The 12,152-nt window shown below is 44.0% G+C and overlaps 1 protein-coding gene across 1 annotated transcript in view; it reads left to right on the forward strand.

The window, feature by feature from the left end:
• TEX14 (testis expressed 14, intercellular bridge forming factor) overlaps positions 1-12,152 on the forward strand; it is a 78,148-nt gene that overhangs the window by 35,388 nt on the left and 30,608 nt on the right. The window contains exons 14-16 of the mRNA XM_030923689.1: positions 4,097-4,203; positions 10,909-11,034; positions 11,264-11,349. Of these exons, the coding sequence (XP_030779549.1) occupies positions 4,097-4,203; positions 10,909-11,034; positions 11,264-11,349 (319 nt within the window). The remainder of the gene's footprint in view (positions 1-4,096; positions 4,204-10,908; positions 11,035-11,263; positions 11,350-12,152) is intronic.

Below are 12,152 nucleotides of genomic sequence, written 5' to 3' on the forward strand. Positions count from 1 at the left end.
GGAACTCAATAAATAGTGAAGGAATGAGGGGATGAATGAACTAATGAATTTGAACAAGTTCACACTCAGAGAGCTGGCTGCCTCTTGAATTATAGAATCTTAGAGTTGGAAGATCCCTTAGACATGGATTAGCCTGTCAATTTACAGAGTGTGACGCTCAAGCCCAGTGATGTAAACTTCCTGAGGCCCAGCGATGTCAAGATGCGGATGGGGTAGGAGAGGTCTGCCCCATTGGAAGGCGGATGTTATTACTGATATTATTTAGAATATCTGGCCCATGATGATAAAATGCAGGCCAACTTTTACTGAGTTTTGTTACTGTTTTAAAATTCTCTGCTTAACAGTTATCCTCTTTTTTCATTTTTTATTTTATTTTATTTATTTTGAGACGGGGTTTCACTCTGTTGCCCAGGCTGGAGTACAGTGGCACAATCTCTGCTCACTGCAACCTCTGCCTCCCAGGTTCAAGCAGTTCTCCTGCCTCAGCCTCCCAAGTAGCTGGGACTACAGTCATGTGCCACCATGCCCAGCTAATTTTTTGTATTTTTAGTAGAGACAGGGTTTCACCATGTTGGCCCAGCTGGTCTTGAACTCCTGACCATAGGTGATCCACCTGCCTCGGCCTCCTAGCCTCCACCTGCTAGGATTATAGGTGTGAGCCACCATGCCTGACCATATCACCCTTTTATTGCCTATACAGGGCAGATAGCTCTCCCTGCCACCCCTCAACTTGTTGTGCTACAACCAAGGGCCAAGTTGGTTAGGGGCAGGTCTCCTGATTCCTGGTCTGTGTTCTTTCATTGTACAATGCTGAATCTTAGTGAGGCTTCAGTCCTCACTTAGAACATTTGGAAAAGCATTGGCATTTATTTTGCTGGAGTGAAGTGGCACTATCATGGCTCACTGCAGCCTCAATCTTCTGGACTCAAGCGATCTTCCCGCCACAGACCCCTGAGTAGCTGGGACTACAGGCTGTACCAGCACACCCAGCCAATTTTGTGAATTGTAGAGATGGGGTCTCAGCACGCCCAGCCAGTATTTATTTCTTTATCTTTTTTTTTTTTTTTTTTTTTGCCCATAGAGATGGGGTTTCATTATGTTGCCCAGACTGCTCTCAAACTCTTGAGCTCAAGCAATCCACCTGCCTTGGCCTCCCAAAGTGTTGGGATTACAGGCAAGAGCCACCATGTCCAGCTGTCATTTGTTTTTACATAAAGAGAAGACACAGCCAGGTGCAGTGGTTTACGCCTGTAATCCCAGCACTTCGGGAGGCCAAGACGGGTTAATCGCTTGAGCCCAGGAGTTCGAGACCAGCCTGGGCAACATGACGAAACCCTGTCTCTACAAAAGATATCAAAATTAGCTGGGCATGGTGGTGTGTGCCTGTAGTCCCCACTACTCGGGAGGCTGAGGTGGGAGGATCACCTGAGCTCAGGAAGTTGAGATTACAGTGAGCTGAAATCATGTGACGGTACTCTAGCATGGGCAACAGAGTGAGACCCTGTCTCAAAAACAAAAAAGGCACAAACAATTTACTTATATCCTAATATTTCTGTTTCCATAGAAAATTAGAGTTTGCTAGAAAACGGTTAGAAATCACTTTTTTTTTTTTTTTAAAGACAGAATCTTATTCTGTCACCCAGGCTGGAGTGCAGTGACACTATCTCAGCTTACTGCAAACTCCGCCTCCCGGGTTCAAGTGATTCTTCTGCCTTAGCCCCCCGAGTAGCTGGGACTACAGGTGCGCGCCACCATGCGCGGCTAATTTTTGTATTTACTCCTGATCTCGTGATCCGCCCACCTTGGCCTCCCAAAGTGTTGGTATTACAGGTGTGAACTACCACGCCCGGCCTGAAATAACTTTTTTATATATTATGTTTTATTATCTATTGCTGCATAACAACAACAACAAAGCCCAAAACCTAATGGCTTAAAATAACAATAGTTTATTATTTCTCACAATTCTGTGGGTCAGGAATTTGACAGGGTTCCCCTGAGTGGATCTTCTGTTCCACATGGCCACTGGCTAGCATCACTCACTTGTTTGCAGTCAGCTGGAGGTTGGACTGGGCAAGAAGGTCCAAGAAACCTCTACTAACATATCTTGTACCTTGAGCTCCCCCAGGTGGCCTCTCTTTGCACTTGACTTGTCATCATTCAATAAATAGTCTCACCCAAGCTTCTCTACAGCATAGCAGCTGACTTTGCAAGTGAAAGGTAAAACTACCAGACCTCCTAAAAGTTAGTCCTGACCCTAGGATTATATCACTTTTCGCTGCTTTCTGTTGATCAAAGAAACTCACGAGGCCAGCCCAGATTCACTGGGCGGGAAAATAGACTCCAGCTCCTTATAGGAGGTGTGTCAAGGTGGACAGAAGGGAGGGAATTGATGGTGGCCACTGCTGGAAACCATCTATTAGTACATAGGATATAAAATAATGATATCATATTTATTTTTTCCTTAAAAATGTCACCGTCCTTTTTTAGCATTAGAGAAAAAGCCATCTCTATCTAAATGAATTTTTCAGACAATTGAAGTTTATTTCTTTAATTTCTTAGTTCTTAAAATTTTAATTATATTGAATGAAAACGTTACAGACTTCATGATATTCTAAATATCTATTTTGATTATATTCTAAACATATTCTAACCTTGGTGACAGTGGTGTTTTTCTGAACACCTGTTATGGTGAAGCATCATGATACAGTGCTATCTTAAGCTTCTGCTAAGGAGTGTTTGCCCATACAAAGGCCTCTGAATCTTATACTTCAGGGAGCATGTAGTAATTTTTTGTGCCTCCTTCTCACTTTTACACATCTTGCTCCCATCTCCAAACTCCACATTTGTTGCTTTAATTTGCTGTAGGCTAGGAAATATAATTAACTAAGTTTGTTAGAATTATGTTAAACTTGGGATAAGTAGAGCCAATAGTCTCTTGAATAAAGAGCATAGACTTTCACTTGTTTTACTTTTGCTATTTCCTAAGTATTGTAACCTTTATTGTATTCTATTTTATTTTCATAGCATCCCCAGTGGTAGGTATTATCGTTCTTATTTTATGGATGAGGCAACTGAAGTGCAAGGTTCTCTTAGTGTCAGGGCGCAGTGTCTCACACCTGTAATCCCAGCATTTTGGGAGGTCGAGGACGGTGGATCATTTGAGGTCAGGGGTTCGTGACCAGCCTGGCCAACATGGTGAAACCCTGTCTCTACTAGAAATACAAAAATTAGCCGAGTGGTAGTGATGCACGTCTGTAATCCCAGCTACTCAGGAGGCTGAGTCACGAGCATCTCTTGAGCCTGGGAAGCAGAGGTTGTGGTGAGTTGAGACCATGCTACCACACTCCAGTCTGGGCAACACAGTGAGGCCCTGTCTCAAAAAAAAGAAAGAAAGAAAAAAGAAAAAGATTCTCTTAGGTTAGTCTGAATAACACTTAGACTGGAACCCAAGGGCCATGACTCCTGCCACAAAGATCTGCTGTCTTCATATTCATAGAGGACGGGGAGAGTGGATTTTTAAAAAATTTCTATCTTGTCGGCTTATTCTCCACTTGTACCCTGTCTGGGGTAGGTTCCTGGAGACCAACATTTCTGGGTAAAGACCTCAGATAAGCTGGGCACAGTGGCTCACACCTGTAATCCCAGCACTTTGGGAGGCTGAGGCGGGTGGATCACGAAGTCAAGAGATCGAGACCATCCTGGCCAACATGGTGAAACCCTGTCTCTACTAAAAATACAAAAATTAGCTGGGTGTGGTGGTGCGCGCCTGTAGTGCCAGCTACTTGGGCGGCTGAGGCAGGAGAATCTCTTGAACCCAAGAGGCAGAGGTTGCTGTGAGCCAGGATCTCGCCACTGCATTCCAGCCTGGCGACAGAGCCAGACTCTTTCTCAAAATAAAAACAAAACAAGAAACAAAATTAAAAAAAAGATCTCCAGATAAGAGATGGGTTAGCAGATAGGAAACATGCAAAGGGAAATCCTGGTAGGTCTGGTTATTTCTATACATTTAGCAGGAATAGCTTTGAAAATAGTGTGAGAGTGAAGAGAATGGGAATTCTCTCATCAAAGCACTGAAACATGTTTATTGCTTTTTAAGCTGCCGACACTTTGTGACCCTGGAAAACAGAACGCAGATGAACAATTTCAGGGCACTCAAGGAGTCAAGGACAGTTTGGAAAGAAGCAGGATCCAAAATACCAGTAGGTGGGTCAACATTTTGTTGTTCTTAATGTCACTATGCCTTTAGACTTCTGCGTGTCTCTGAGGCCACTTGGTGATCTTCATATGTCTAGTGACAAAAGGACTGTGAGTGATGAAGAAGAGCAGCATCATAGGAAGTTGAGGAGACATCAAAGCCCAAGTGGCTGACAGGTTAATCAGACAGAACTCATCAGTTGTTAGAAGCAAAGCATCTTGCCTTTCCACAACTGCCCAGATAGTTTTTCTTATAAAAACAAACACCAGTTATTCCATTTACCAGTGCTCCAGAAACCAAACTTATTGGAAACCAAGGTTGTTTAAAGTGTCACTGGCTCCAGAGGGAGAGTTGAACAATGTCACTATCACCCTGGGGTGTGTGATTTCCAGCCAAATGAATGAAATGAATTGACTTTAGCACAATTTACTGGAAGAAGAGTGTGTGTATGTTTGTATATATATTCATACACATATATGTTTATATAATACATTCATATAGGTATATATATTCATGCACACATATGTATCTATGTATTCATGCAAATATATGTATATACACATTTATGCATATGTATACATACATCTATCCATACATACACACACACACATGCTGAGTTTTAAAGAACTTAAGTAAAATAGGCCGAGCGTGGTGGATCACGCCTGTAATCCTAGCACTTTGGGAGGCCAAGGTGGGCAGATCACTTGAGGTCAGGAGTTCGAGAGCAGCCTGGCCAACATGGTGAAACCCTGTCTCTACTAAAAATACGAACATTAGCTGGGTGTGGTGGCGGGCACCTGTAATCCTACTCGGGAGATGGAGGCTCAATAATCGCTTGAACGGCCAGGCGCAGTGGCTCATGCCTGTAATTCCAGCGCTTTGGGAGGCCAAGGTAGGTGGATCACGAGGTCGGGAGATCAAGACTGTCCTGACTAACATGGTGAAACCCCGTCTCTACTAAAAATACAAAAAATTAGCCGGGCGTGGTGGCAGGTGCCTGTAGTCCCAGCTACTCGGGAGGCTGAGGCAGGTGAATGGCGTGAACCCAGGAGGCAGAGAGCTTGCAGTGAGTGGAGATCGCGCTACTACACTCCAGCCTGGGTGACAGAACAAGACTCCATCTCAAAAAAAAAAAAAAAAGAATCGCTTGAACCTGGGAGGCAGAAGTTGCAGTGAGCTGAGATAGCACCACTGCACTCCAGCCTCAGCAACAGAGCGAGACTCTGACTCAAAAATAAATAAATAAATAAATAAAGAATGAACTTAAATAAAACAAATTTATTTGGTGTGTGGGATTTTTTTTTTAATTTTAAAAAAATTTATTAAAAATTTTTTTTGGTTTAAATTTAGTTAGGTATTATAAGTAAGGGAATTACTAAAGGGGCAATAAATGTTTTTTTTCTTTCTTTCTTTTTTTTTTTTTTGAGTCGGAGTTTCACTCTTGTTGCCCAGGCTAGAGTGCAGTGACGTGATCTTGGCTCACTGCAACCTCCGCCTCCTGGGTTCATGCCATTCACCTGCCTCAGCCTCCCGAGTAGCTGGGACTACAGGCACCTGCCACCATGCCCGGCTAATTTTTTGTATTTTTAGTAGATATGGGGTTTCTTCATGTAGGTCAGGCTGGTCTCAAACTCCTGACCTCAGGTGATCCGCCCGCCTCGGCCTCCCAAAGTGTTGGGATTATAGGCTTGAGCCATTGCACCTCGCCTAGACTCTGGGTTCTGATGATGAATAAGCCACAAACTCTGCCCATAAGTAGCTCAAATACCAGTTGGGGACTGAGGGACCTGGTGGATCAAAGAAAACCCCTCAGAGGAGGTGAGCAGACACCATAGGAGCTGGCTGGAAGGTATAGCTTGCAGAGAGGCTCCTCCTTAAGGACAGGGCTGTCGTCTGACTCCTCCTGTGTCCCAGCACTTAGCATGATGACCAGTACATAGAAGGAACTCAATAAATAGTGAAGGAATGAGGGGATGAATGAATTAATGAATTTGAACAAGTTCATACTCAGAGAGCTGGCTGCCTCTTGAATTATAGAATCTTAGAGTTGAAAGATCCCTTAGACATGGATTAGCCTGTCAATTTACAGAGTGTGACGCTCAAGCCCAGTGATGTAAACTTCCTGAGGCCCAGCGATGTCAAGATGCGGATGGGGTAGGAGAGGTCTGCCCCATTGGAAGGCGGATGTTATTACTGATATTATTTAGACTATCTGGCCCATGATGATAAAATGCAGGCCAACTTTTACTGAGTTTTGTTACTGTTTTAAAATTCTCTGCTTAACAGTTATCCTCTTTTTTCATTTTTTATTTTATTTTATTTATTTTGAGACGGGGTCTCACTCTGTTGCCCAGGCTGGAGTACAGTGGCACAATCTCTGCTCACTGCAACCTCTGCCTCCCAGGTTCAAGCAGTTCTCCTGCCTCAGCCTCCCAAGTAGCTGGGACTACAGTCATGTGCCACCATGCCCAGCTAATTTTTTGTATTTTTAGTAGAGACAGGGTTTCACCATGTTGGCCCAGCTGGTCTTGAACTCCTGACCATAGGTGATCCACCTGCCTCGGCCTCCCGAAGTGCTAGGATTATAGGTGTGAGCCACCATGCCTGACCATATCACCCTTTTATTGCCTATACAGGGCAATAAATGTTTTTTTTTTTTCTTTCTTTCTTTTTTTTTTTGAGACGGAGTTTCATTCTTGTTGCCCAGGCTAGAGTGCAGTGACGTGATCTTGGCTCACTGCAACCTCCGCCTCCTAGGTTCACGCCATTCACCTGCCTCAGCCTCCCGAGTAGCTGGGACTACAGGCACCTGCCACCACGCCCGACTAATTTTTTGTATTTTTAGTAGATATGGGCCTATTGGCCTGGCTCGTCTTGAACTCCTGACCTCAGGTGATCCACCCACCTCGGCCTCCCAAAGTACTGGTGGGATCGTAGGCGTGAGCCACCACGCCCAGCCAATACATGTTTTTCAAGGCAGACTAGTATATCAGTTTTAGGGGTTTTTTTTTTTGTATGGATAAATGGTAGCACTCATCCACAACTTTGAAGTCAGTTCTCCTGGAAAAAAAAAAACAAACTTTTTATTCCTCCCCCTAGTGGTGATTGAGACTAATGACGGGTTTGCTGTTTCATGTTGGCAAATACGTACATAAGGGAGAATGAAGGAAAATGTCCAGAGATTTTATTTATTTATTTTTTATATTTTTGTAGTGGAGTTTCACTCTTGTTCCCCAGGCTGGAGTGCAATGGCATGATTTTGGCTCACTGCAGCCTCCGCCTCCCAGGTTCAAGTGATTCTCCTGCCTCTGCCTCCCGAGTGGCTGGGATTACAGACATGCACCACCATGTCTGGCTAATTTTGTATTTGTTAGTAGAGACAGAGTTTCTCCATGTTGGTCAGGCTGGTCTCAAACTCGTGACCTCAGGTGATCCACCTACCTCAGCCTCCCAAAGTATTACAGGCGTGAGCCACCGCATTCAGCCAGATATTTTAGATCAGTGTATTTTATTCCTATGAAGGGAATAATGAAGAACTACCTAGCTAGCATCAGAGTGTTTGGCACTTACACCACTTATAGAAGCAGATGGAATGACATAGCCATTAGATGACAAAGAAAAACCTGTAGTTGTTGTGACTTCCCCTGCTTGGCACCCTCTTCCCTCAGAAGTACAAAAAACAGACCAAAGAAAAGTTTAACATTTTTCTACCTGTTCATCTAGTCTTTTTGTATGCTTAAAAAAAGTGACATTTATGATATGTGTAGGCAATTTTATATCCTGATTTTTCACTTTACATTAGAATGTAAGCATTACTCTATGTTATTAAAAAACAACAACGACAACAACCTGTAAACTTACTTTGAAATTGATGGGCTGAGCAAGGTGGCTCCCACCTGGAATCCCAGCACTTTGGGAGGCCAAGGCAGGCAGATCACTTGAGCCCAGGAATTGGAGACTACCCTGGGAAACATGGCAAAACACCATCTCTACAAAAAATTAGCCAGGCATGGTGGTACGCAGCTGTAGACCCATACCCTCCCCTATTTGGGAGGCTGAGGTGGGAGGATCACCTGATCCTGGGGATGTCAAGGCTGCAGTGCCATGATTATGCCACTGCATTCCAGTTTGAGCGACAGAATGAGACTCTGTCTCAAACAACAACAAAAATAGTTGGATTTCACCTATGGTTGAATTTTAGGTTGCTTCATTCTTTATTCTATTATGAATAGGGACACAGTTACTTGTAAATAATGCTTCGTTTTTGCATTTTGGATTATTTCCTCAGGATAGATTCTCAGAAGCAGAATTACTTGGTCAAAGGTTTTGAAGATTTTAAGGATTCTTTTTATTACTTAAGACAGGGTCTCACTGTGTCGCCCAGGCTTCCTTGCAGTGGTGCAATCTCAGTTCATGTTTTGTTTTGTTTTGTTTTGACACAGAGTCTTGCTGTTGCCAGGCTGGAGTGCAGTGGTGCAAACTCGGCTCACTGCAACCTCCGCCTCCCGGGTTCAAGTGATTCTCCTGCCTCAGCCTCCTGAGTAGCTGGGATTACAGGCATGCACCACCACGCCCAGCTAATTTTTGTATTTTTAGTAGAGACGAGATTTCACCATGTTGGACAGAATGGTCTCAATCTCTTGACCTTGTGATTTGCCTGCCATGGCCTCCCAAAGTGCTGGGATTACAGGCATGAGCCACCACACCCGGCCAATCTCGTTTCACTTTACGGGGCCAATGTGGGAGGGTCGCTTGAAGTCTGGGAGTTTGAGACCACCCTGGGCAACAAACATAGTGTGACTTCATCCCTACCAAAAATACAAAAATTAGCTGGCTGTGGTGGCAGGTGCCTGTGGTCCCAGCTACTTTGGGAGGCTGAGGTGGGAGGATCTCTGGAGCTCGGGAAGTTGAGCCTGTAGTGATCTGTGATTGTGCCACTGCACTCCGGCCTAGGTGACAGAGTCAGACCCTGTCTCTGAAAAAAATTTATTTTTTAAAAAGGAAGCTGATCAGATCTGCCCTCTCTAATTCAGCAGTCTCTCTGCTTTCTGGTCCAGCTGGGGAATAGGACATTCTGGATAACAGGGAATTCATATGTGTGCCACAGAGCACACACTCTTTTTTCTTTTTTTTTTTGTTTTTTGAGACGAGTCTCGCACTGTCACCCAAGCTGGAGTGCAGTAGCCTGATCTTGGCTCAGTGCAACCTCTGCCTCCTGGGTTCAAGAGATTCTCCTGCCTCAGCCTCCTGAGTAGCTGGGATTATAGGCGCTCACCACTACACCCAGCGTGTTTTTGTTTTTTGTTTGTTTTGTTTTTTGTTTTTTGTATTTTTGTATTTTTAGTAGAGATGGGGATTTCACCATGTTGGCCAGGCTAGTCTTGAACTCCTGACCTCGTGATTCACCTGCCTTGGTCTCCCAAAGTGCTGGGATTACAGGTATAAACCACTGCACCCAGCCTACACTTTTTTTTCTTTGGAGATAGAGTCTTGCTCTGTTACCTAGGCTGGAGTGTGGTGGTGTGATCTGAGCTCACTGCAACCTCCGCCTCCCGATTTCAAGCAATTCTCATGCCTCAGCCACCTGAGTAGTTGGTGTTACAGGCATGCACCACCATGCCCAGCTAATTTTTGTTTTTGTAGTATAGAGTTTTCCCCATGTTGGCCAGGCTCACCTCAACTCCTGGCCTCCGCCTACCCTGGCCTCCCAAAGTGCTGGGATTACAGGCCTGAGCTACCACGCCCAGTCAGATCATGCGTTTTTGAAAAGTTAATTGAATAGATGATAAAATGTACATGTTCATGAGATATTTATAAACTTTATTTTTTTTTCTGGAGACAGGGTTTCATTATGTTTCACAAGCTGGCCTTGACCTCCTGGGCTCAAGTAATCCTCCTGCCTCAGCCTCCCAAATGGCTGAGACTACAGACCTGAGCCACCATGCCTGGCTAGTTATGGGATATTTAGAGGAAAAAAAGACTCCCTTATGTTGCAAATGAGGAAGCCTTGGCCTGGACAGATTGATGTTTGCTAAAGTCAGATAGTAACCTAGTGCTAGGTCAGGTTCTAGAATTCAGTAGGACTAGATTGAAGGTTTCTGAATGTTCTTCAGGATCTCTGATGCCTTAAGACTGTTTTTAACAAATGTTAGGCCGGGCATGGTGGCTCACACCTGTAATCCTAGCACTTTGGGAGGCCGGGGTGGGTGGATCACTCGAGATAAGGAGTTCAAGACCAGCCTGGGCAACATGATTTTCTACTAAAAATACAAAAATTAGTCAGGCATGGTGGTGTGCATGTGTAATTCCAGCTACTTGGGAAGCTGAGGCATGAGAATCGCTTGAACCCAGGAGGCGGAAGTTGCAGTGAGCCGAGGTTGCACCACTGTACTCCTGGGCAACAGACTGAGACTCTGTCTCAACAACTACAGATGTTAATTGTGTTGTCACAGATATGAAGGTGGGCCTGTTACCAGAGAATTCTGATGGAAGGGCAGGAGCAGAACCCTCACCTGAACCATCATCTGTGATTTGTGGCATTTGCAGGGGAGGCTCTGCAACAGCCCAGGGATTGTCTTGTGAAACTGTGCTTCAACTGTGGGTTTCTTCTTCCTCTGAAAATCTCCCAAGAGCACTTTTGTAATCCTGAAATCTAAACTTAGAAACTAAAAATACTCTTAGAGATCTTATAGCTCAGTCCTTTCATTTCTTAGCCGAGGAAAACCTAGAGAGTCCACTGCCCAAGCCAAAGCCACACAGTTTAATAGTGCACTCTTCACTCTGTCAAGCCACCTGCAGGGACCTTCTGCATCACCCAACTCTCACTGGGATTTTACCAGGTAAGGATCCTTGCAGGCTGGAAACTGGTGGTGGGGCAGGGATGGGGGCGGGTTCTGGCACCCTCTGCTGGTGCAAATGGGTCAGTGCAGCTCTAGGAATGGCTCAGAGAGTAGGGAACAGGTCCCCTGGATGGGCTAGTGGGCTTTCAGTTCTGTCGGGAACTTGAGCAAACTGATGTGTTTGTGTCCACCCTGCTCCCCCTACCTCCAAAAAACCCATGCAATTCAGGATGAGTGTGGATCCTGTTTCTTCTGAAATCTATAATGCAGAGTCCAGAAATAAAGATGATGGAGAGGTACACTTAAAATGGAAAAGTGAGTATAAAGTCATGGGTTTTGTTAGACAAAATGAAATTTAAAGTATATTTCTAATGTGGTTGATATTTCTAAGTATACAACCTGTGTTGCACATTTAGAACCGTAGCAATGTCCTTTTGAATTTTTTTTCTTTTATTATATTTCATTTTAAAAGCAGGGCCCTTCTGACTATAGACTTCAGAAGGGAAATGCTTTTTTTTTTTAATTTCTAGACTTTATAGGAAATATTCCTATTATATAAATGTATATTGTATAAGAAATGTAATAAAACAGTACACAATACAATAAGTCCTCACTTAATACTGTTAATAGGAAACAACAATGACTTTAAGCAAACTACGACTTTAAGCAAAATGATGTATAACAAAACCAAATTTACCATGGGCTAATTGATATAAACAAGAGTTAAGTTCCTACAGCATATTTCTGGTCACAAATACATCACCATACTTCTAAATAAAGACCAGAACACTTCTAATATTAAACATTGAAATAAATGTGAGCTATGTACACATTTAAGAGAGATTAATAAAAACAGGTAAGATAAGTAATTACCCATTTATTCTAGTTCAGGGTCACAGGTGGCTGGAACCTATCCTGGCAACTCAGGGTACAAGGAGGGAACCAGCCCTAGACAGACACCATTCCATTGCAGACTGTACTCACACACTCCCACTCACACAGACTGGGGCCAGTTCGACACACTAATTCACCTAATGTGCACATCTTTGGGATGTGGGAGGAAACTGGACTACCTGGAAAAAACTCACGCAGATATAGGGAGAATACTCAGGTGCCAC

The sequence above is a fragment of the Rhinopithecus roxellana genome, chromosome 19 (assembly GCF_007565055.1).
Source record: "Rhinopithecus roxellana isolate Shanxi Qingling chromosome 19, ASM756505v1, whole genome shotgun sequence".
Classification (NCBI taxonomy): Eukaryota; Metazoa; Chordata; class Mammalia; order Primates; family Cercopithecidae; genus Rhinopithecus; species Rhinopithecus roxellana.